Genomic DNA, 26,490 nt, shown 5'->3' with positions numbered 1-26,490 from the left:
ATTTATGTAACTCCCCCATCATTCCAGTTCTTAAACGTACTGATCCAAATGCACCCCCAGTTTATCGATTAGTTATCGATCTGCGCGAATTGAATAAATGCATCGTACCACAGTATCCTGTGGTCCCAGATATCTCGTCTCTATTGACTGCCATTGATTCCGAAGCCACGTTCTTTACTGTAATAGATCTGAAGAACGCCTTCTTTAGCGTCCCCATTGATCCGGAAAGCCAATACCTTTTCGGATTCTGTCTAAATGGACGAAGCTTCAAATTTGCACGCGCACCTCAAGGATTCACAGAAAGCCCCAGCATCTATAGTCAAGCACTGAAAAGACAACTAGACAGTATACACATGCCTGACAACACTGCTCTGTTACAGTATGTCGATGATCTACTGATCACCGCCCGCAGCGAACCCGAATGTGAGCAAGCGTCACTGACGGTTTTGCATTTCCTGGCTGACAAGGGACACAAGGTGTCCCCTTCGAAGCTACAATTCTGTGTTCAGCAAGTTGTTTACCTTGGGCACTTGCTGACCAAAGGGGGGAGACAGCTGACACCTGACCGCATTCAGTTAATTGTAAACATGTCACAACCCAAGACACAAAAGGAGGTACGGGCCTTTATAGGCCTCACTTCTTACTGTAGACAATGGATCCCTCAGTATGCATTTTTAGCGAAACCTCTCATACAGTTGACAACCCAGGAGGCAGCGACATCGACTGTCCTCCCTTGGACTCAGGAACATACACAAGCTTTTGAGGACTTAAAGAAAGCCTTATGTCAAGCACCAGTTTTAGCGACACCATGTTATAGCAAGCCTTTTACACTTTTTATCACAGAACGTGAAGGTACTGCATTGTCGGTCCTCACTCAAGACCAAGCAGGTTCACACAAACCGTGTGCCTATTTTTCTAGTACATTGGATCCAGTAGCCCAGGCTCTGCCTGCGTGCTTGAAATCAGTAGCAGCAACAGCCCTAGCAATCAGACAAAGTGATTCCATAGTGCTAGGACATCAGTTGACAGTACAAGTTCCACACTCCGTGGAAGTTCTTTTAAACCGAACACAGACCCAGCACTTGACTATAGCAAGACTGACAGGTTATGAATTGACATTGTTTCAGCCACACATAGAAATCAGAGGCTGCAACACATTGAACCCTGCTACGCTTTTGCCATTAAGTGAGACAGACCCATTGGCACATGATTGTATTGAGGTCATTACTATTACGACGAAACCCAGACAAGACTTGACAGACACCGCATTACCAGATCCAGACCTGACACTTTATGTGGATGGTTCATGCATGAGAACAAGTACAGGGGACTTAGTGGCAGCCTACGCAGTCACGACAGAAACTGAAGTCATAGAAACAAATTGTATTGACACCCTGTCAGCTCAAGCAGCAGAGCTCATTGCTCTGACCCAAGCCTGTATTCTAGCCAAGAATAAGAAAGTTAACATATACACAGATTCCCGTTATGCATTCGGAGTTGTACACGACTTTGGTGTCCTGTGGCGAGAGAGAGGTTTTTTGACCTCTCACGGAGCCAAAATTCAGCACGGTTCCCTCATCCGAACTCTGTTAGATGCAATACATCTGCCTACAGCGATATCCATCATGAAGTGCAAGGCACATACCAAAGTCACAGATATCATTTCCCAGGGTAACGACTTAGCAGACCGCACAGCCAAGCATACAGCTCAGACTCAGACTCACACAACTGATCTGACAAAGACTATAGTTCAGACACCGACACATTGTATGACAGTTAAGGATCCCGCCCTAGATGTAATTGATATACAGACACATGCTACACCGGACGAAATCAAGAAATGGACTGAACTAGGAGGGGTCCAGACAGATCAAGGATGGATGACGAAGGGGAAATCTACATGGTTTCTCCCCGACTCTATGGTTCAAGTTATCATTAATACCGTACACAGTCCTGCACATTTAGGAGAAAAAGCTATGTTAGACAGTATTCAACATCTCTGGTTCAATAAACATTTACGAGCAGCAGCCAAACAGAAAGTGCGTACTTGCATGATTTGTTGTCAGTTCAACCCTGGTAAAAGCATTCCCGTAGAGCAAGGTGGATTTCATCCTCCCGATCACCCTTTTGAAGTCCTCCAGATGGATTATATCCAGATGGAACGTTGTCGAGGTTTCAAATATGTCCTCGTAGTTGTATGTGCACTTTCCCGCTGGACAGAAGCATATCCCGTCCCAGATTACACTGCTCCGACCACTGCCAAACAGCTGGTTCGTGAATTTTTCCCCAGATATGGTTTGCCCCGTGTCGTGTACTCAGATAATGGACAGCCATTCTCGTCCGAGTTAATGAAACAGGTATCACTCCTGCTCGGCTACCAATGGAAGTTCCACTGTGTCCGACATCCCGAAGCAGCAGGTCTCGTAGAGAGACACAATCAGACCCTGAAAACTCGTCTTGCAAAAATCTGTAAGGAGAAGGGTGTCGACTGGATCGTAGCTTTGCTGGTTGCCCTTTTTTACATGAGGATGGTCGCCCATTCCAGAACAGGGCTATCCCCGTATGAGGTGGTCTTTGGTAGGCCACCGAATATGTGGGGGACGCCTTTGCCCAGAAAGATTACTGATGTCGATTGTAATATGTTGACAGATTACCTTGTTTCCTTGATGTCTGCACTCCAATCATGTCGTTCACAGGTCGCTGCAGCCTTTCCCGACAACACCGATGTAAAGCCACATGGGATCATTCCGGGGGACCATATTCTCGTCAGGAACTTCGATCGGAGGAGTCCGCTGGAGCCCCGTTGGCAGGGGCCGAAACTTGTTCTGCTAACCACGAGGACTGCAATCAAGGTCGAGGGCCGCAAAGGGTGGCTCCACTCCAGCCACGTAAAGATATTTCATGGACTGCTTCCAGTTACAGACTCTCAGCCCTCCCCCTCTAAGGACTGCCCAGATTTCAGTGACTCTAAACTTCCCTTGATAGAGAAAACTCCGTCCGAGGAGTATAAATCCAAATTGAGGTCTAGCAAGTCAGACAGTTTAATTGTTTAAGTCCTCCCCTAGGTGAATCGGTTAAACCTGATTCTGACATGTATCCCCTAGACCCCAACAGAGAGAGAGATAGACAGAAACAGCTCAAGAAACGTGAATATTGCAAATCTCTTCGCAGCCACTGTATTGTGACTTTATTGATTATGTTTTTTCTAAGTCTTATGATCATTGCTGCGAGTGTACTGCTACATGTATACTACCCTATTTTCAATCATGCACATTCCTTTTCAAATGACACTGTCGAGCACTCTTTCAGTGAATTACCCCCGCATGAATTGTCATACAGACTTGCGCTGCGCAACAACACATTCATTAGCATGTTACATCATTCCCATCAGACCAGCAATGCTACCAATTGTTGGATATGTGGCCGACTCCCTCCCTATCAGAAATACAAGGGAGTTCTGCCTCTTTTTCCGTACCCGTTCACACATAATGGGTCCTGTGGTGCATGGTTTAGTTTAATTAATTCCTTAGATTCAGATTCTGTAGTTTACCAGGGCAACTGGGTATGGGGAAATCTGAACACAGTTCTACATAGAGTATGTTTCCCTGACAAGGAGGGTCTTCCCAAAAGAACAGGAACTGATCTAGAAAATGAAGTATATGGATTAGGTAATTTTACACTTAACCTCATGATTCTGAATGTTGAATCCGAATCCGAACCAGTCTTGCCTGCTATGTCCGTATTACCAGTTAAAGGTGAATTATGTGTCAGAAAGAATGGTTCAGTACACCTGGGTCATAGTAAATGTACTACTGTGATCGAATTCAGTGATAAGGGCAAGTCTACATTTAAAGCTTCACGTCATTCCTACTTCGTTTGTGGTCATACCGCATATATACGTTTACCTCTAGATTGGGATGGCACCTGTTACATTGCATTCCTTCTGCCACCCGTTTTCCTAGCCCCTCCTGATTATCATAGAGACATCCATCTAGTACACAATAGACCACAGAGAGATCTCCAGATTGTCGACTATACTGAAACGGCATGGGAGCAGTATACAGATTTCAATAAAGGTTTCTTTCCCTACTTAGGTACTGTCTTTAATAGTAAACTGATACGAAAATTAACTAGAACCCTTGAAGCAGTAGTGAATGAAACTACATCCGCCCTAGGTAACTTAACAGAGGAGCAGTCTGCTATGCGGATTGTTGTTCTTTAAAATCGTCTCGTCCTTGACGTCATCCTGGCCGATAGGGGCGGAGCCTGTAGAGTCATTGGATCGAGCTGCTGTGTTTTCATTCCACAAAACGCACCTTCAGTATATAAAGCCATTACTCGTCTTCACAAGATTGCAAGTCAGATACACCAGAATCCAGGCACCTGGACTTGGTCCGGTTGGTTCTGGAGCATGTTATCAGCCTGGGGATGGAAGGTCCTATCCTTCCTAGGTATTGCCCTTCTCATAGTATTCAGTTGTTGCCTATGTTTGCAATGTGGGCCAGCGATTTGCGGCTTGTGCGCCACATCATGTATTCCTCATTCAAGTCCTCATTCAAAACGCTATAAGAAGAAAGAAGAGCAAATGATGTTACATGAACAGATTGATAGATTAATGAGGATTGATATATCATGAAGGGCCCGTAGGGGACAAGGAGGGAATGAGGTAATATGAATTTTCATGGTCAGTTATGTCCCCTATCGTAGACCCCAACGGCTCCATGTACATGTTTCTAGTACATGTAAGTTCCCTCCACAACCTGCTATGAAGACGCAAATACATTTGCGTCCAACGTTAACATGTCCTCTTTCAGATCCACCATGAATGGGTCAGATATTCCGTTCCTAAGTATGCCTTGCCAACGTCTTTATATGGTGCACTTTCCATGTTTTCTAGCTCTGGCGAGTTAGGCCCTGATTTCTGCCATCGAGCCTTTTCTGCCCTCTGTCTCTGGAAGCCGCAGCCTGCTGCTTCCTGACCCTTGACTTACTCCCTGTGTGGCGAGCGGTGCCTAGCTCGGCCTGCCTTGCCTGCCAAGACTGTATTCAACCTTCAAGTTATCTGCTCCGCTCCTCGAAAATACATTCCTGTCTAGCAGTTTAGGAAAACATCCTTCCCAGCTGCAGAGCAAAGGGCCCGGCCTCACTGTCTCCATACAAGTAATTCATAGCTCCCGTTACCATGGTAGGCCCATGGCCCCCTTGCCTTACACGTAGACACGTAGTTGCATATGCACGCACTAGCAGTCAGTGTAGAATAGCCTCTGCCCGAGAGACCTTTCCTTCTAGATAATACAGTTCCTTAAACACAAGATATAGATATGATTTGGGTTTAGGTTGTTCTTACACTCCAGACTTCTGTCTCCTCATGAAGGGCTAAATGTCAAGTCCCCTTCACCCTCCAGTTTCACGTCAGTCACACGTCATACTGCTGCGCGCGCATCTCTGCCACATGTTTTTGCTGACTCTGCAGGATCCTTCCAGGGATCCACCCACTTATGACACCTTTATGTGACGTTTCTAGCACACACCTTCGTGTACGCCCTTGTGCACGCCTTCTGTTACGAACACATGTTCTTATCTCGTTTCTTTCAGCTGTTACGCCTCCTGCATCAATTTCTATTGTAAATGCATCTACTATATAAATGATACTCTGTTAATAAATCATTGTACATGTCCTATCCGTTCCCTTGCACATGCTACCTGGTTCGAACCAATAACCAATTCCTTTTTAAAGGAATAAAACCCCTTTAAAACCTCAACTACCCCGGATTCTGTCTCTTATTTTTGACTGAGTTATTCTTATTGATATTTACCGCATAAATTCCGCATAGGTAATTAAAATTTACCACAGTAGGACACAAACAGGGTTTCCACTGGGGTTAAACAACTGCTTTATTTCTTTGTATTTGGCAGACCGGTTTCAGCTCCTCGCCTTCGTCAGTGCCCGCAGTCAGCAGTCTTTGCCTGTGCTTCCTCACTCACGATGTTTATGCGGTGCAGCCCCGCCTCCCTTCTGGAATGAGGCACACCTGCTCCTGACATCACTCGACTCGGCTTGAATACAGGGGACTACCAGTCCCACAATGCTTTTTGAGGATGTCCAGTACGTGTGTGTAGCTCAGGCGATTTTTATTTCACTCTCCCTGTGTCCCCTTCTCTCGCCCATAGGATTCCTGCACACATCAGTCGGAGACGCCACTGCAGAGTAGCATCTCATTGGAAAGTTCCAATCTGCCGTTATCACAGCAGCTTCGGTGCATGACAGGTTTCAAATGGTGGGTCACGAAATAACTCCGATCCCTCGGTTAAATCAAATGCCAATGTTCCCATGATCTCGTGACCAGCTTTGTTGAGAGGGTCCTCGTTGCGCACCACGGGCAGCGCGTTTAAATATAGATTCAAACACTTCTCCAAGCTTGCAGAAGAAACGTAGGACACAAACAGGGTTTCCACTGGGGTTAAACAACTGCTTTATTTCTTTGTATTTGGCAGAACGGTTTCAGCTCCTCGCCTTCGTCAGTGCCCGCAGTCAGCAGTCTTTGCCTGTGCTTCCTCACTCACGATGTTTATGCGGTGCAGCCCCGCCTCCCTTCTGGAATGAGGCACACCTGCTCCTGACATCACTCGACTCGGCTTCAATACAGGGGACTACCAGTCCCACAATACTTTTTGAGGATGTCCTGTACGTGTGGGTAGCTCAGGCGATTTTTATTTCACTCTCCATGTGTCCCCTTCTCTCGCCCATAGGATTCCTGCACACATCAGTCGGAGACGCCACTGCAGAGTAGCATCTCATTGGAAAGTTCCAATCCGCCGTTATCACAGCAGCTTCGGTGCGTGACAGGTTTCAAATGGTGGGTCACGAAATAACTCTGATCCCTCGGTTAAATCAAATGCCAATGTTCCCATGATCTCGTGACCTGCTTTGTTGAGAGGGTCCTTGTTGCGCACCACGGGCAGCGCGTTTAAATATAGATTCAAACACTTCTCCAAGCTTGCAGAAGAAACGTAGATATTGTTATGTGGCTTCGGAGTTACGGTAATGCAATTCTTACTCCCCGTGCAATCCTTAGCCTTAAGCACACCTCTCACCCCTTGATGCGACCTTGATTCTTGACACACGTACCTCAGGCGGTCAACAGGATCCGTTGTCTCCTCCGACACAGCCGCGTCCCGGTCCGTCTTCCGGTACTTCGTGTAATATGGCAGGTCAAGGAGGTTCCACAAGCTTTCTCCTTCCGGAGATCCAGGCGGTTTTCGCGGGAAAACTTGTCTCTCAAAGTATCTGTGGCCAAAATCGAGAGGGTGTCCGATAAAGCCGTTGAGAGACTCCGATCGGCTTTTCACATTCCAAGGATAATCCGGCAAGGCGCAGGCTTTCTCCAGGCTGCAAAAACGGACGGGACCCAAAATAAGTGCAAGAGTTGATTTATTTAGTTGAGTTGCTCCCAGTCATCACGACGCGTTTTGCGCTTCACAGAGCGCTTGATCACATGACACAGTTAAAAAATGACTATTCCACTTATGACCGGCGTCGAAGACAAGTATCAATTATTAACATGCATGGATCAACACTCCTGAGAAGGTATGTGGAAGACATCATTTGGTGCAGTGAACACAAGAGCAAAGTGATTGGAGCCCATGGTTCTATCATAATCATCCTGTCTGAGTGGTAGTATCTGAGACTCCAATTGCTGGCAGTGGGTCAGCTTTTTTTCAAGAGGTACAGAGAATAAGGAGAGGCAACAGGTTTACAGCCCAGAGAGATCCACCCGATCCAAAACCCGCAGGGACAGGAGACCAAAACACAGGAGGGTACAGGAGCAAACTCAGGTCAGGGACGAACAGGAACTGAGTATTGATAACCATACAGATGTTCAAGTAATCAATCTCTCTTCCTATGACCTTACTCCAGACATGATTTCATTGCTTAGCAAAGGTCTTAGTTTTAATCCCTTTGCTACGGGTGATCTCTGCAGACTAAAGATTGATCTTTTTAAGTTTATCAGAAACTTAAAGCTTAAAAAACACTTTGCTGACAAAACCAGTACTGATTCAGGAACCAAGAATATTCCTGTCTTGACAGATACAAATGATTTTTTGTCAATAAAAGATGTGCAAGCAACCCATTTATTGTTGTCACTTACTGATGTAGAGGATTCCCCATATGACATGAATAGACTGATATCTGAACTGGACATAGACCCAGATTATAGCATTTCCAGTGGTTTGAGAGGTAAATCTAGATGGATACCTACACTGTCGGGGGTAATGCCATAGACAATTTTCACAAACGGGTGCTAGAGGATATTGACAGAATTAAGACAAATAACATACTTAACACTTTTAAATACCATGACAACCTGACAATAGGGGAGCGGTCAGCTCTTACAATTCTTAGCAAGAATAAAGATATTACAATCAGGGAGGCCGATAAAGGCGGCAATGTAGTAGTTATGAATCGAACTGACTATGAAGGAGAAATTCTTAGCCAACTAGCAGACACTACTTGCTATGAATCAGTGTCTCACAATCCAATAGGTCCTCTGACCACCAAGATCAATGACAGACTTACACATTGGAAGCAATCAGGACTTTTGAATGACCAAGAATATCTCTACTTGAAAATGTTCAGACCCACTTATCCCTGGATGTATACGTTACCCAAGGTACACAAAAATCAGCCCTTTCCACCGGGCAGACCAATAGTTTTAGGTATAGGAGGTCCAACAGAGAGGATGGCAGAATACATCGATCTATTTCTCGGTCCGTTAATACAAAATCCTCCGTCCTATATTCAAGACTCTAGACACATTCTTAGCATTCTATCAGATATCCAATGGCAACCAGACACATTTCTTGTCACAATGGACGTAGTGTCTTTATACACAAGCATCAACATAGATTTAGGTCTACGTGCCAGGAATAGATTTCTACACAACTGACCAGTATCACTCTTTCAACACACTGAAATGCTATCAGAAATGATGGAACTAGTCTTAAAAAACAACTTATTTGTGTTTGACAAGAAATGGTACCGCCAAAAGAAGGGTGTGGCGATGGGTTCTAAGTTTTCCCCATCATTCGCTAATCTTTTCATGGGTAGTCTGGAGGCCGACCTTATCTGGGGAGAAAAGGGCACACAATACATTGATTCGATAATTTTCTGGGGACGTTATATAGACGACTGTATCCTTCTGTGGTCAGGTACTGAGAAACTAATTACAGAATTTTTTACCTACTTGAACAACAACACGTGGGAGATCAAATTTACAATGACATATAGTCAAACCAAAATTGAGTTTTTAGACATTGAGTTGTATAAGACAAATGACACTCTACACAGTAAACTCTTTAGAAAATCCACCTCATGCAACTCTGTATTACATGCTTCCAGTTCGCACCCTCCGCATCAGATAAATTCCATACCATATGGGGAATTTCTGAGAGCTAGAAGGATATGTAGTGAAGAATTTCAATTTAGAGACTGCTTACCCGACATGAACAGGTTCTTTAAAAGAGGATATTCCAATAATACCATTAAAAAAGCGGAATCAAGAATAGACAATACCAAGAGAATTGACATTTTACAGCCCAAAAGACAATTCCAATCCACAGATAGTACAATCAGGTTGATCACGGAATTCAATTCCTTTCATCATACTCTAAGGAAAAGTATGACTAAACATTGGGGGATATTGAAAACTGAGAAATCTCTACTCCCATATGTCACAGACAGACCCCAGATCTGTTTCAGAAAGGGTAATTCCCTCAGAAACAGACTCAGTCCCACCGTGCCACATGGCCTGAGCGCAACCAATTGACTCTCTACACGCAGCAAGGGATTTTATAAATGCGATTTCTGCGCCATGTGCAGATGGGCCAAACACAACACCAAACAATTTTTCAATCCTAAGGGAGACTGTTTTACAATTAACACTAACATTAATTGTCTCACCAAATACGTGGTGTACATCATAGAATGCAAGTGTGGTAAACAGTACATAGGAAGCACGATACGATCCCTTAAAGACAGAATTTCGGAACACATGAGAGCGCTTTTGAAACAAGACCCGAGGTATCCTGTGGCCTTACATGTGGCAGGGTGCCAACGTTCTGACAGCGATAGAGCTGTTTCCTTCTTTGGCATCGATATAGTCAACTTGGGGGTCAGAGGAGGTAACAGAGAACTTAAGCTTAAACGCTCAGAGGCAATGTGGATTATGAAAATGTATGCAGTGGGTCTAGGTCTAAACTTCGATTCCGAACTTCAATTCTTCCTAGGTGACTAACATACCACGTAGTAACATTGGCCTTATACTGACATATTCTTATTAATCAACAGGGAATTAACTACATGAAGAAATCTGTATAGTTGGTTCATGTTTGTTTAATTTGTTGTTTATATGAATATCCACAGAATGCCATGTTTACTTAACAATGTTTAAGAATATCTAATACTGGCTTATAATCATGTTTTCTGCCTAACAATTAAGAATGTAACAAACTGTTTGATATGACAGATATGAGCAATATTGTCATGATGATTGACTACACAATGATGAGCAATGCCCACATAATTGTAAGAGAGGTTGGGAAAATATCTGTAACACCTTTTTCTATTTCTGCATTTTCGTGCATGCGTGGTATTTGTGACGCCATATTAGATTCACTCAGGCCAATGTGTCCATCACTCTCTAACCGAATTTTTCACAATTCGCTCACTGGCTCTTCCACAACTTTTTATATGCACTTCTTATAACTCACAATAAGTGTTTTTACTGTGCTGTGCAGATACATGTGGCGTCCACTATTCTGATTCACTGACATCTATGCTTTATCTAGAGGGGAGACATATTCCAGTACTAAAACAACTCGTATATTTAATCACTACCCTATTAATTTCTCGCTATCTTTTCTATTCTTAATGGCTTACAGGCTTAGCTTTCCCCGTATCAGGACATGATACACATTGTTCTGTTTCCGGCTTGACTACACTTTTAATTCAGTCTAGTGGTTGCGAGAACGTCACTAGGGGGCAGAGCCATTTATAACATGGGCTACTTCCGGGTCACGTGTCCACACCAGGAACACAGAGACCCGGGAGAAACGAGGACATCAGGACGTCGTAATGTGAGTAGAGCGAGCAGGTCTACACATAGCATTTTAAATGGTGGTTTTGACTTCCCCGGTTTAGATGTAAACTTAGCGTAACTGCTGGCGTTTACATTTCTGTTTTGCAGATAAGCAGTCCTCACGAGAACATAGAGCTACCTCTATCGCTTTTCGATACACTATATAGTTACCGGGTAAGCAGGGATTGTTATCCCTTACATATTGTATAACGTGTGTTACACACTACGCACATGTTGTTCACTTATTATGTTCTTTCTATGAAATTGCAGATATGGAGGTTACCAGCACCACTTAGCCTTCACTTTATCTCCCGGGTGACTCTTGAGCGCATTTCGCTTTAAAGGTACCTCATAATCTTTAGCTCTATCCATATGTTTTCTCGCCACGGCGCAGTATTTACTGTTCTAGTATTTTGATGAGTGGCATTCAAGTAACCTGAGTACTTTTGCTCGTTAATCCTAGTGACTATCACTGGCTTCAAATTAATTCTGTAGTTTTTCTGGCATATACTCCCTTCGTTTTTACCTGCAACCAGGAGAAAGATTTTTGTCTTATGACGAACTAACAGTATATAGTATTTACAAAAAATTCTGTCTTTATCACTTTGGTTTTTAAAAATATGAAAGTTATTAGATAGTGTTAAACACTGATAGCATGCTACGTTATGCAGCAATGTCTCATAGATATCTATTTTATCAGGGTGGGCCCCAGGTGGGTCATGAATTAAATTATATAACATGGAGTACGCAATTAGATTGATCTTTTAGAACATTCCAGCTAAATAACTAGTTGGTTTGCTGTTCAGTTTACAGGAATTACCGTCATGTACTGTTCATTTGTAGCATGTTGGCTACACATGTCTCACCTTTCTTTTCATGTTTTTTCACTTTGTTCTAGTCTTTTAATACTATTGATTATTGGAACAAATACTGGTCTTGGGCCCTTCCGGGTCGGAAATATCACCAGAAGAGCGGTGAGCTTATTTCTTTCTCCTACTTAGGCTGAATATTAATTAGCTCACTAGGCCTCCTTTTTTACTCATTGATTATGTTATAATTAGAGTTTTTCTCAACCTCAGTCACTCACTTTGCTCCTTTACCCTGTTTTTCCCCCTTTCTATGTCTCTTTCCTTTTTCCTTTCTTTTTTTACTTCACTTTTAGACCTATTGGTTCAAGCACAACCACTCAGAGGTATGTGTCGGAATGTATTTATCCGTTCACGGTGCACATTTTGTTCGCATGTCACTTAGATCACTATTAATAGAGTGCAGATCCTCACTACATGACGTTCTCAGTATAGAATCCCTGATCACTGCACACAGGCCTTTTATAAGCCTGCGGGTGTGCTTATATGCATGACGCGTCTATTGAGCACTAGGTGCGGACCAGATACTACCACTCAGACAGGATGATTATGATAGAACCATGGGCTCCAATCACTTTGCTCTTGTGTTCACTGCACCAAATGATGTCTTCCACATACCTTCTCAGGAGTGTTGATCCATGCATGTTAATAATTGGCTTGATACTTGTCTTCGACGCCGGTCATAAGTGGAATAGTCATTTTTTATCCGTTCACACATTTATACTGTCCACAAAAAGCCTGTTTTCTGTATCATTTCCAGCCCTGAAGATTCGCGAGATGCGATGAAACACGTGTCGGCTGGTTTTTGTCAAGCTTTGATATATTAAACAAGGACATCAAGACGTTTTCTTGTCATCATATTTTACTTGTTCTCACTATCTGTTTGATATCATTGTGCTGTATTGTTGTTCCTCTGCACTTATATGTAATTTTGGAAGTATTTATACATTGACCAACGTCTTTAATCTTACCGAGTGTGTGCATTGGGTACGTCTCTTTATTTGCTTTAGGATTAGTTCAGCTTGCTGACTTCTCCATTGAGTGGTTATATGGTTGTCCACTCACCTAATTGCACCACCTATCACCGTTAATAGTGCTTCCATACAGGCAGTGCGCCCAATTAGATTGACATCTAAAAACCATTCTAACCTTTCACATGACACAGTTAGTCACCAGGCATTGGTTTAAATACACTCAACACATGATTCAGTAAGCCTACAATTAGCATAGACATAGAAGAGTTTTCAGTGCCCAAAACTACAAGAAAACATTTCATCATTTATCTTATTTTAAAAGTTTTGGCACCCACAAAAGAGAAAAAAACAGATATATTATTCAATGCGTGAGTAATAAAACAATGTCCTAAATTTTAGTGATAGTGCAATGAAAAAAACAGTGCTTTAAAATTATCAAGTTTTGTTTAAAAAAAATGTTTCGTTTCTTTTCGAAAGTGCAGCAAAAATTCCAATGTTCTTAATAATACATAGTATCGTACAATATAGGTAAATGAGCCTAAATTGTCTGTTCTTTGCCATCCAGTGCATAAAATGGAGACGATATGGAGCCCCATATGCTGTAAATGTCCATATATTGTTTGTAAGCACCGGGGCAAAAGAGAAAGTACGATGTGCAAGCTGAACTACCCCACAGGAAAGGGATTATTGCCAAATCGTTTATTGTCTTATCAGGGTGGCAAAAATAATACCGGTAAAATACCTTTTTGTGCCTTTTTGTGCCCTGTTGTAAATTTGATTAGTCAACTACCATAGGTATGTGCAAATATATATATATATATATATGTATATATATTGATGCCAATCCTGCTTGCAACAGTGAAAAAACAGGCGCTGACTATATATATATTACATTCCAGTACATATCTCTTGAGAACTCAGACATGTACTGTCATCAGAATCGCTCCTGTAACAGGAATAAAGTAGTACTAATGCACTAATGCTTGCGTTTGCAGATAACATGCCTCATGAGCCCCATTTGTGTGGTCTATCCTAACTACATTTTAAGATACGTCTATGCACGATTTCCAAGATAACTTATCTTGTAGGACAGCCATCTTTCTGTAAAACTCTTTAGTCTGGAACAATTTACTGTTCAAATCTCTGAGTTTGTTTAGACACAAATGAGGCAGATCTATGTCATATTTTTGCAGGCCAAAAGCTGAAATCTAACAGGTTGTGAGAGTGAGCTAGTGGATTTGTCTTCTGTGTGACCTGTAAGGGGGCTTGCATTTCTGGGTGAGGTGTAGAAGCTCATGTTTTAGTATGTAGGCATGCTCAAAAAAATCTTCCGCTGGATCCCCACAGAAACAAGAAAGACAGTCACCCACGCTCTGGTCACCAGCCGTCTGGATTATGGAAATACCCTTTACGCCGGGACCACAGCCAAACTACAGAAAAAACTCCAACGCATCCAAAACGCCTCAGCCAGACTCATACTGGACATTCCCCGTCAAGCTCACATTTCCAGTCACCTGAAGGATCTCCACTGGCTCCCCGTCAACAAGAGAATAACGTTCCGTCTCCTCACCCATGCACACAAGGCCCTCTACGTCTTAGGACCCGAATGCCTCAACACACGACTGTCCTTCTACACACCCACCCGCCAACTACGATCATCCAATCAAGCCCTCGCCGTAATTCCACGCATTCACAGATCCACCATGGGAGGAAGATCCTTCTCCTACTTAGCAGCCAAAACCTGGAATTCTCTCCCCACTCACCTCCGACTTACACAGAACCACCTCTCCTTCAGAAAGCAACTAAAAACATGGCTATTCGATATGTAATGCACCCACCCTCCCTCAAGCGCCTTGAGACCCTTTGGGTGAGTAGTGCGCTATACAAATTACTGAACTTGAACTTGAACGCCATAGTTGAAAATGTATTTTATGGAAGTTCAGGCTGCAGAATACTTCTGCACTGTGCCAACTGTGAGCTGTGCAGAGCCAGCTGATTAAAATAAACTTTTATCATCATGCACTGCTTGAATATGTGGAGTTTGTGGTACTGCAAAAAGCCGTAGTTCTTACATATATAAGATTGTACTCATAGTGTATGTCAAAGGATGCCTGATTCAACACATATTGTGTATAAGAGTAAATGCCGGTGCACAAAGTTTTGCTTAGAAGCCGGTGGCCAGCACTCCTTAAGGCATGGGAGCTGAATGTCAAGGATGCATAGTCTTGATCTCACTTCATACGTTTCTTGCATCATTTACTCATTATTTTCTTGTTTAATAAGGAAACAACAGCGAGGGACAACACTTCATGCCTCTTGAGACCCCCACCAGACACCACATTTTCTTCTCTCTCTTGCAGGTGCTTTTTTATCCTTGTGTTTGCCATTTTCACAGTTTTTCAGTTTTTCTTTTCCTTCTCCCTTCGAGTTTTTCTCTCTCTTGGTTTGGATCAAAGTGAGTGCTGATGTGCTCTACCTGCAACTACTGGCTGAAATTAAGCACTACAAATAGAACCAACCCAACGTGTAGGGTTTGTGAGTATTTAATACTTGGTTAATAGCTGCCACTAGTTTTGCATTTAATGAGACAACTATATTTTTCAGCCCTTGTGCACTGGGATATCTCTCTTCTAATAGCAACTTGAATCGCTGTGAGAAATTTCTACACAGGAAACAATCACTCTTCTGCTACAGAGTATAAATGGGATTTGATACACTATGAAAGTAGAAAGTAAATGTATAATATATTTGTGTAGTTCCGGGAACAACCCTAATAGGATTTTGCTTGTTGTCCTTCACCTAAAAATATTGTGCCTCAATTATGTCAGCTTGCACCTCACTCAAAATGGTGCAGTGGACATTTGTCCAATCCTTTTCTAAAAAATTGGCACTGGAAACAAACCTGTTTACTTATTATCGCCAACATAACTCACAATTTCATTTACTACAGGCTCTTAACTGTTTACACTATAAGGAGCTAGGGTTCAACCTCACATTTGGATTTATACATCCAAACCTCTCCCAATAACGAATGAAATACACACACAACTGATACAAACCTTAGATGGTAGAGATCAGACAGGCTTTGACTTTCCACAACATCATGAGCAATAACCTCAGCGAGCTGAAGTACAGGGATAGTCAAATGTGTTAGTGAGCTGCTGTGCAGTTCCTTCACCAACAGATCCATGTAATACAAGCTGTAGGTCTGTAAGTAAAAGAAAAGTTGTAAGCAAAAAGAAAACACATTCATGATGTGGTCACTATTTCATAAAAGTGCCACACATTTTGAATAATAACTTGACAAAAAAAACCTTTTGTACCGAAAGACTTAACTGGCACACATTTTAATACATCTAATTATGAAAATTGAAATAGCCATTAACGGAAACGTTGGTATCAAAGGTTCACAAAAAGGACCTTCTCTACATTGAAATTAATATAATACATTGGTACCTGAAACATTTCCTTGACCACCATTCATCAATATTTTAAAGCTGATGGGTACAGCCGGATATCACAAACTGAATTTTTTATTGGGCCTATGTTTGATCTGTGCTTTGGCACAAGGGCTGATTAAGTGGATTTCCCATCCTTTCCAGCCTGCGTCGTTTAAATGGAAGAAAAATGTTCATAGGTTGGATGTTTGCTGCTAAGCATACCTCAGACTGAGAGCCTTTGTAACTTTAAAGCATTTTTTGCTATTAAGGTTGTGTGAGCTAACAGACCTCTTCCAGATTCAGATTTTTATAGATTGCTTAACCCACCCTTTGCTATTAAATTTGAATGATGCATGTAAAGTGTGAGAAATTAATAAGGATCTGTGTATGAGCCATCATATCATTTTACTCATAATTTAACCATCAATTATCATCTACAATTAACGTTTTATAGGAATTACACATTGACTTAGACTATCAAAACTACACAACACAGGAGACCGAAAGTGGGGACTTGCTGGGAGATTCGCACTATGTCAGCCTTTATTTAGGGAAGGTGAGACTGGATTCCAGCTCTAGCAGACTGCATAAACCAGAGTTTACACGATGGTCCCAGGATTCAGCTTTGGCATTACACAATCATGAAATCTATCAACTTAATCAATCTAATGTTCACTGACAATCTATACAATGTACCTAAAATACAGTGCAGGACACAAAAGTATTTTTTCTAGAACTCGAGGCAGATTGCTAATGACGACCAAAGTGCTTGACAGAAAAAAAACAGGCTGAGACATTCAAATATTTAACGTGCAATGCCCTTTTATTCACTTATTTTATCAATTTCAATATCAGGGGGTGTTTTAAATAGACAGTTAAAAAGGAGGTAAAATGCAAGTGACATGATGATAGGCAAGCCATGAGAGCCAGAGAGAAAGTGAGGCACTGGAGGCACTTGCAGGAAAAGTGGACTTATGACAGAATTTCCTGCTATTGATTCCATTGAAAAGAGAAGGATATTTTCAGTTTCCCCAAAGATCTGAAAAGGGTGTTTATCAAAAGGAACGCACATTCTGAGACAGATCCTCTTCCTAATACAGCTCTAATAAAGAATGATAGACAGTGAAGATTAGTAGCTACAGATCATAGGTGTATAGAGTCAGAATAGTGGAGAACATTTTAAGACATGAAAAGGTTTTTTTAGGTATATGTCAGAAGCTAGCTCAAACTACAGAAATGCTTCAGTCAGTGGAATACATTCAAAACTATGTAGACTTCTTGATTTTGTTTTGATTGATTACTGGAAGCCAGTGTAGAAAGAACTAGGTCTATGTTATGCCAAAGATTTGTATAGTGCCTTATATTATTAGTATTTCATTGTAGTACTCACCTAATGGAAAGACACTTCCAAGGCAACCTTGAAGGGATTGCTCAACTGGTTGACGTACCTTAGAGGCGTTGACACAACTGCCCTACAAAACTCACCATGGAGACAACCCTGCAGGGGAATGTGGGTGTCCTTGGACAAGTTCCTAGACCCCTACGATCCGCCTTGAATAGTACTAACAGAACGAAACAATCATCTCGAAAGCACACCCCCACTGGATCAAGACACTATAGAGAAGAAAGTAAACTTCTGATATGCTATCTCTTTTTCTCTCCACCTTAATTCCTATCCTTTCACTCTCTCCTTTTCTCTTACTGGGACAGTGGAAAGGGGAACAGTCAAGCATATATAATCTGTAACTGTACTATAACTAAAACAGCCAGTTTGGGATGCCACCCTGTAGCGACAAAGCGTTGACGATTATATGTTATATGTTATAAAAAAAACAATAAACAATATATGGGGAAAAAAAGTATGTCATTGTAGTTTCTTTTTTTACCTGTGAACCTTTTTCGAACTGTTCTATGATCAAATTTGTTGAGTTTCTCAAGGAGGAACTTAGAAGCATTCTACACACCAAATGGACCAGAAAGAATCTCGAGTTCACAATATGGAAATACTCAAGGACAAAATCAAACTGTTAGAGTGTGTTCCACTGCGGTAGGATATGTAATGGACTGTGCAGTGAGCAGATAACTGTACTATTTCTTCTGCTGAGAAATGTAGAATATCACATTGGGCCTTGCGACATATTAATGGACACGACCTTAAATATAGTATAAGAGAATTTAGTATTTCATAATTTACTTTCTAGGACGTTTGGGATTCCTCCTTACAACTTTCAGTTACACTAATCACACAGCTACCTTTTTCAGTAAAGCTTACCAGCTAACCTGGATAAAGGTCAGTGCTACTAAAACCCTGCTAATTACATAGTAAAATATCCCTGCTACAGCTCTATTCATTCAGTAAGAATGTTGCTTACCGGCTTTGCAAAGTTACTTCTGTTAATAGAATAACAGGATGTGTCGGTTTTAAATGCATCTCTAACTTCATCGGGACAGTCATAGCTAGCCCAGTCATCCACGCTTGTGGGCACTGCATCAATAGGTCCTTTTCTTTTAGGTCTCTCTCGAGTGGGTGAAGGCTGTACCTGTGGTTACAAATAGAATGTTGCCTATGTACAGTTACCAAAAATTATACTACAAAAATGTTACAAATGTTAAGAGGAAGAATTTGAGCGTTACCGGTTTTGCTTCTTTTTTGCCTTTTCCCTTTTTATTAGAAGATGCAGACTGTGTGTTTTGAAGAGCAGAAGGCGGTGGGTTTTTTGGCAGTGCTTTAATTGTTGCTGCTGCTGCAGATAATGACACCTAGATACAAATTCAGGGATGAGTGTCATAGATCTCTGTTGTCATTTGTGTCCATGTGTTTCAATAAGGCATTACGAAGTTAACATTTGTGAACAGTAAGCCAGCTCGCTTTAAGTAAGATAATATCAACATATCTAGCAGTCATTAAGATGCAAATACTCAATTTGATACTCTGATTCGAGTTTATCTGAGGAAAATGTTTCCCACTGCCATGATGGTGTGGCATGCACTATGAAAGTCTAACAGTCTCAAGAGGGACGCATAATGGATTGCACAAAACGTACATGTTTGGGTATCCAACAGAACTGGCTGTTTATGTAAAAACCGTGTTGGTGTGCATACACTCTGGCTACAGTAAAAATGGGCCATGCTTCATACAATCAAATGGTTAGCACATATAAAGGCATCACTTGTGCCCGTATTCCTTTATATTCTGCGCTTTATTTTCTGAAGAAAAGAATATAGAATATAAAATAAATATTATCAGGACTAAAGGACTTATTTAGAAATTAGAGAGCATGGTACCCTGCCGCAAAAGCGTCAGACAGCCCTCATTGCCATACTCACAGGTTCAATGCCCTATTTAATGCTAGGGGAACCTCTGCCGGCAGAGCCTCGCTGGCTTTAGCGTGGAAACCTTTGACCGGCGATTCAACTGACATTAAACCATCGCTTATGGTACCTCAGACCATCTGCCCCTATTTACGTCAGCAGACTTTCTTAGAAATGTTTCCTGTTCGCGACCTCCACAGAAAGCCCGAACAAGAGTGCATACAAAAGCACCTTGCTGCTGCAGCCTGGCATAAACTCTACGTGTGGCAGAGGCATTTGTTTTTTTTGTTTAAGCTCCCGGTTTGGAAGTTTATTTTTTAAAAACAAAAAAGCGTTACTGGGCAGATAGATTGAGCATTGCACCCGCACAGCAGAGTTCAGTGCCATGGTTATTATTTTGTAGAAACACTGATGTTGTGTTAAAGATGAAGGAAGTTTGACTCCTGTTTAAAAAAATAAAATCTCATGAGCAAAATTATTTGGATACTTTTGATTGTCTAAATGGAATATCATTCTAGCAAACAACGAATAAACCGCTAACTATATCAATGGAAACCTCTAGTTGACCGTATTTTGTTGCCCCATCCCACATGTGTCTATATGTTGTAGGCATTCACAGCCACCATCCAGCAGTGCGCACAGCGACTACACTCTTTGGGGGCAGCTCATTTCGGAATCCCCCCAAAAAATGTAAGATATATTTTTTCTGATGAGTTTTGATCATTAGGCTCTCAAGGGTACAATGTCAAATATTTTGTGACCAAAGGAAACATCGGACCCTTTCTTCGTGGGTGGATTTAGGTTTATATAAAAACTGGCACATTGATAAAAAATGCCTTGATAAAAAGCAAAAAAAGATTCTGGTGTCACACCAATCAACAAACAACTTTATGCTCGCAATTTTTTTTCTTCTGTTGTATGTAAGGGTAATTTCAACACAGCCTTCGGGGCTCTGGCCATGGGCAGATGCAATTCAGCCCTCATTCTAGGCCTCTTACCAGGAGGCATTATCACTGATGTGTTAAAGTTAACAGTGCAAGATCCATAATTGGATCCTGGGCCAGATATGAGTATGTATCTGGAGTGGATCTCTTGCACATAGATAGGTCAAAGTTGAGAGTTGCTGTAAGGGTGACTGAGGCTTTTGGTACCATGATCTGTATGTTTTGAATGGCCTCAGTCTGAGAAAGAACGGGAGGAATTTGGTAACCCCACGAATCAGCCACCAAGATGGGAAGGTCCACAACCACAGGAGGGGAAACAGCCTTTACAATGTGGTTTTTACCACGTTGTACCTTTACTACACATTTTTTTACCACGCATGTTTTTAAAACGCATATGCTTTTACAACGTATGCCTTTACCGTGCATTTAAGGTAAGCTCAGGGGTGTGAGGGGTCTCCCCCCACAAATACACTGTTTATTTAAAATGCGTGGTAAAGGCATACATAGTAAAAGCATGTACGTTCCAACAAAATGCGGGGTAAAAAATGCATGGTAAAGGCTTGCACAGTGTTTTCTTGCATTGTTCCGACATACAACCCCACAGGAGAGGCCAAACCTATCATTAGAGAAGGGGTGGACATCAGCAGCTAAGTAGAAAAGGGTGCCTGTGATGCATTTGACTATGAAGTGCTCGAAGGAGGTGGAACATGGAACTGGAATCAATTTTCACTGATCAGTGAATGAAGAAAGCAGTATATAAACCAAACCCTTACCTAAGCTTATGTTGATGTGATGTTGTTTAACAGTACAAGGTTAAAGAGTGAGAAAGTTGAGTTTGTAGATAACCAGGGATTACAAATGGCAGGAAAGTGGTGCTAAAAACAGCAATAGTGTCTAACTGTTGCTGAAATTATTATTATACTTCTGGCCAGACAAAGAGGAGGCATGTGCGAAGTGACCATTTTTTGAGGTACGCAGAGGGGACCATATTCAAGTGACTGAGGAGAGGCTGGTACAGTTTCGGGGTGATTTAGTAAACATTATGGGACCTAAGCCAGCGGGCAAGGTATTCACAGGATGTAAACAGATTCACTGCGTATTCGTACATTGAACAACATATGACTGGGCAATTATTGTTAGGGGGGGGAATTAAGTTTGATTGATATTGTGCTTAATGCCCACAAGGCTAGAGAGAATAGTATCTGTTACCACGCATGCCAAAACTACGCATGGCGTAACAAAGCAGTCAATACCCCGACTGTGTCTTTACCACGAGTTCCATTACAACACAAGTCATTACAACAACTTGTTTAGGGAACCGCTGGATTTTGGAATAGTTTAAATTACTATTCTAAATCCAGTGTGTCAGGGGCGGCTGGTGACATTTGAAAGTGGTGGGCCGTAAACTAATTTGCATATTGGACTGCAGCGAGCGAGCCCGAACCACCTTGCATCCATCCATACATCATTCATGACCTGGCAGTTCGAGCAGTAGCGGCCCCCTTCCCCCAAGCGCCTTGAGACCCTTCCGGGTGAGTAGCGCGCTATACAAGTGTCTTGATTGATTGATTGATTGATACATCATTCATGCATCCACCCATCCATCCACCCACCCACCCATCCTGCATCCATACATCATTCATTCATGCATCCACCCATCCATCCATCATGCATACACCCATCATGCATGCATCCATCCATACATCATTCATGCATCCACCCATCCACCCACCCACCCATCCTGCATCCATACATCATTCATTCATGCATCCACCCATCATGCATCCACCCATCATCCATGCATCCATCCATACATCATTCATGCATCCACCCATCCATCCACCCACCCATCCTGCATCCATACATCATTCATTCATGCATCCACCCATCCATCCATCATGCATCCACCCGTCATCCATGCATCCATCCATACATCATTCATGCATCCACCCATCCATCTACCCACCCACCCATCCTGCATCAATACATCATTCATTCATGCATCCACCCATCCATCCATCATGCATCCACCCATCATGCATGCATCCATCCATACATCATTCATGCATCCACCCATCCATCCATCCACCCACCTATCCATCCTGCATCCATACATCATTCATTCATGCATCCACCCATCATGCATGTATCCATCCATACATCATTCATGCATCCACCCATCCATCCACCCACCCACCCATCCTACATCCATACATCATTCATTCAGGCATCCACCCATCAATCCACCCACCAATCTAACCTGCATCCATCATTCATGCATCCATCCATGCACCCATCCACCCACCCATCCAAAGTTCATTCACACTCAGCTGGTATATTATGGTCTCTGGCAGGTTTCCCTTAGACACAGATAAAGCACAAGAGTTGCTACACAAAACAGACACACATAGTCATACATGTGCACACAGTACACACATAACACACAGCACAGGCAGCAGCAATGCACAAACTAGAATATGTGTAGTATAGGCAACTGCACTACAAGCTTTCCTCATACAGACACAATAATGTCAAACCCCTGGTTAGTCTTAAACTAACAGCTAACCTGGTTTTGCAAGGAGGACCCCCCGACCTGCATTTTAGTAGAGAAAATAAAAAAAAGTTGAGGAATATCAGCTGTTTAGGGAAAAATCACCAATTTCTCTACTAAAGAGACATCTGACATTTATAACTAAAAGTGAAGAAATGGGCGGAAGGCACAAAGTGAAAGTAAGTAGGCATGTCATGAGAGAAGTGATGTATGCAGACAGTGACAGCATGGTGTTGTCAGTGAGACGTGCATCTCGTGAGGAGAAGGCACAAAGTGAGGAGGGAAAGATTTGGAGGTAGTACCTGAGAGCAGTGCTTGTAGTAAGTGACTCAAATGTGCTGACAGACTGTTGTTACCGTGAGAAATGGCAGGCTGCAGGCAGACAGTTCCCTCCGGAGAGACGGTGCTCGGGTGCTCACATTAGATGCAGACTGCCGTCGGTGACTCTGGCTACCTAAGGGGGTACGGCCGGGGTGAGTAGGGTAGGGTTGCGCTGAGGCTGGGGGGAGTCGGGTGGGGGCCAACAGGAGTTTAAAAATAAATAAAAAACTTACCGGTTCCGTGCTGCCTCTGACTGCTCCGGGGTCCGGACTCCCGTTGGCGCCTACAGGAACAGCCGTGTCTCCGTCACTACTACTGGCAACACCTCAGACCAATCCGATTGATTTAGGGCAGTGTTACGCTCTGCCCATTAGGAGACCGAGGTGCTCAACCCTCGCTCTCCTAATGGGCATGCGCCAGCAGAACAGACACTAGTGCTCATGCGTGGGCACAGAGGAAAATTCGACCTCCGTCCCCACTCATGCGCACTTGTGCTCAGTGACGTTGTGCTCCTTCCTGCTGCCCCTGGTGACAATCATGTCATTCAACATGACGTCGGACCGCCCACCCCTTCAGACTCTGAAGGGGTGGGCAGTCCGACGTCATGTTGACTGACATGATTGTCAGTTCAACCTCGGCGTCTTTGAACTTGAGTAACCTGAGAGTTACTTAATTTCAAAGACGCCGAGGGAGCTGCGTGTGCAGGCGGCTTGTGGGGCAACGCCCCAGCGCCCTTAATGGACGCACCGCCACTGCAGTGTGTGTATCAGTAGGGAAGGTGTTGGACTTAAAATCCGACACTGGTCCAACATTGCATTCCTTAACACCTTAGCTGCGGTCGTTATTTCGCGGCATTGCGGCAGTTCCGTGGAGTGGGCGGGGCCGAGTCGGCCGTTGGACGTTCGCAACACCAGCGAGGTAGTGCTCGCGACAGCCAACGGCAGCACGGAAGGGGCTAAAGCAAGTCGTTCTAATGACTTGCATTGTACTAGGACTTGTGGTAATGTTGCAGTCGTGGTACTGACTGCGTTGTAAAGGCACTACGATGTAATGCCTATATTGTAATAGATGTTTCCTGGTTAGAGAGGGTGTTTGATAACACAGATGTGTTGAGTGTACTAGGATTGTGATAGAGCAAGGAGGGCAGGGTGTGACACAAGCTTAATAGACAGAGTAGGAGACACAAATGCATCAATGGTGTACAAATAGTACACAGATGATATGGAACTGACCCTACTGCACAACCTGAAGTGAGAGAGAGGGAAGAGAGAATTAAACTGTGCATATAGGCAAACACTAAATATTACTGAAGACTCAAGTGTTTAGAAGGAACGCTTCTCTACATGATCAAAGGTGCCTACAGGTGATCAATTACTTTACTGCCCACATTTTCAGTAAAATTCATGATAAACCCCCCACCCACACAAGGAGGCATCCTCCATCCTAGAGTGTACTCATTCACCACAGAAGGAAGATGTTGTCAGTAGTGTGTCCAATGAAAGCTCTTTCCCTGCTAAAATGAAGAATTTATTTGCCTTTTAATGAGGGAGAATACATTGTCAAAACGGTCCACACCTGTTCTCAATCACACTCAGGGTGATTAATACATTTCTGTCATGGCAGCTGAAGATTTGTTTTTATTGGCCAGTCCCCTTCACAAAAGTTCAAAACAAGAGAGTCAAACATTAAAGTGAAACTATTTTGAGGCTATTATTTCCTAGAACGGTTATGGATATTAATCAGGATTCTGACATAATTACAAATGAATGACTAGAAAATGGTAATGACATTGCAGTGCTTAATTCAGCTACTATTGTAACCACAGAAGGATATTTGGCGCAACTTTGAACATTCACGCACTAAGCTCAATTTGAAATCCTGAGTCCGGATTCGCAAAATCAGATGTGATATTTTTTTCTTGACTGCAAATCCCAATTCTGACAACAAAATGTATTTTATTTTGGATTTTCCACCTTCATATGATTAAGGTTAGGGGGGAGGAAAGCAGGAATTAGAAGATGATCAGGGAGTGGCCAGGCAAACTTCCTGGACTAAGCATAAAAATGACAGGGTATGAAACAGCCCATAACTCAGCGGGTAATTGGCTAAGGGATTCTCCACCTGGAAAACTATTTTCCAGATGAAGACAAAAATTAAAACATAATGCTAATTTGCAGAAATTGTTCCAGTTTAGGGTTACTCGTATGCTTTTAAATATATCATGTTTAGTAAATTTTATTCATAATTAGAGATTTTGTTACTCCACGAAAATAGTAAATGTGCAACTATCAAGCATGACAAATAACTATTTTCTTTCTGAATTGGTTCTGTAACGTGAAACTGACACAAATGTGATACAGTTCTGCAAAACACGATATCACGGTTTTACTTAAACAATAGAGTGATTTCACAATAGCTTCAGTTAGATAAAAATCGTAATAGGATCCAGGGACACCCCCCCCCCCCCCCCCATGCATCAAACAAAGACCATAAGCTAACGACATCGACATCTATCAGCAAAAGTAATAGGATTTGAAAGGCAATCTATATACTATGTACTCCATTAAATGTTATCAAAATATTGTTGACTGTAGTCCTCACCTGCCATATATGAATGAAATATGCATATGCCATCAAACAGTGCTGCTGATGGTGAGGAGGAGAACCATGGCCATTCATCACAGCCATTATGGTGTGTATTCTAGCTAAATACTCCAGTTGTCTCACATTGCTTAAATCATCGATGGGATTAGAAGGAATCACAACTTTTTCCTCTGTCGCTGATGAAGGATTTGCGCCATCTTGGCTCAAAGTTTCGATATTTCCCTCTGTAGTCACTTCTTTTTTGGTATCTTTAGCAGATGAATATTTGCTTCTGGCTTTTGATTTTCCTTTCCGGCTCTTTTCTGTCAAGAAATCAAAAACGCCACATGCAGTGTATTAA

General features: G+C 42.4%; 1 protein-coding gene across 1 annotated transcript in view; it reads right to left on the bottom strand.

The window, feature by feature from the left end:
- Positions 1 to 26,490, bottom strand: part of CFAP46 (cilia and flagella associated protein 46) — a 1,558,477-nt gene that overhangs the window by 833,654 nt on the left and 698,333 nt on the right. The window contains exons 31-34 of the mRNA XM_086922533.1: positions 26,148 to 26,452; positions 19,053 to 19,178; positions 18,791 to 18,958; positions 16,038 to 16,186 (exon numbers count right to left, since the gene is read on the bottom strand). Of these exons, the coding sequence (XP_086778659.1) occupies positions 16,038 to 16,186; positions 18,791 to 18,958; positions 19,053 to 19,178; positions 26,148 to 26,452 (748 nt within the window). The remainder of the gene's footprint in view (positions 1 to 16,037; positions 16,187 to 18,790; positions 18,959 to 19,052; positions 19,179 to 26,147; positions 26,453 to 26,490) is intronic.

Source organism: Lissotriton vulgaris, chromosome 5 (assembly GCF_964263255.1).
Source record: "Lissotriton vulgaris chromosome 5, aLisVul1.2, whole genome shotgun sequence".
Lineage (NCBI taxonomy): Eukaryota > Metazoa > Chordata > Amphibia > Caudata > Salamandridae > Lissotriton > Lissotriton vulgaris.
This window is presented reverse-complemented; position numbering and strand designations above follow the sequence as displayed.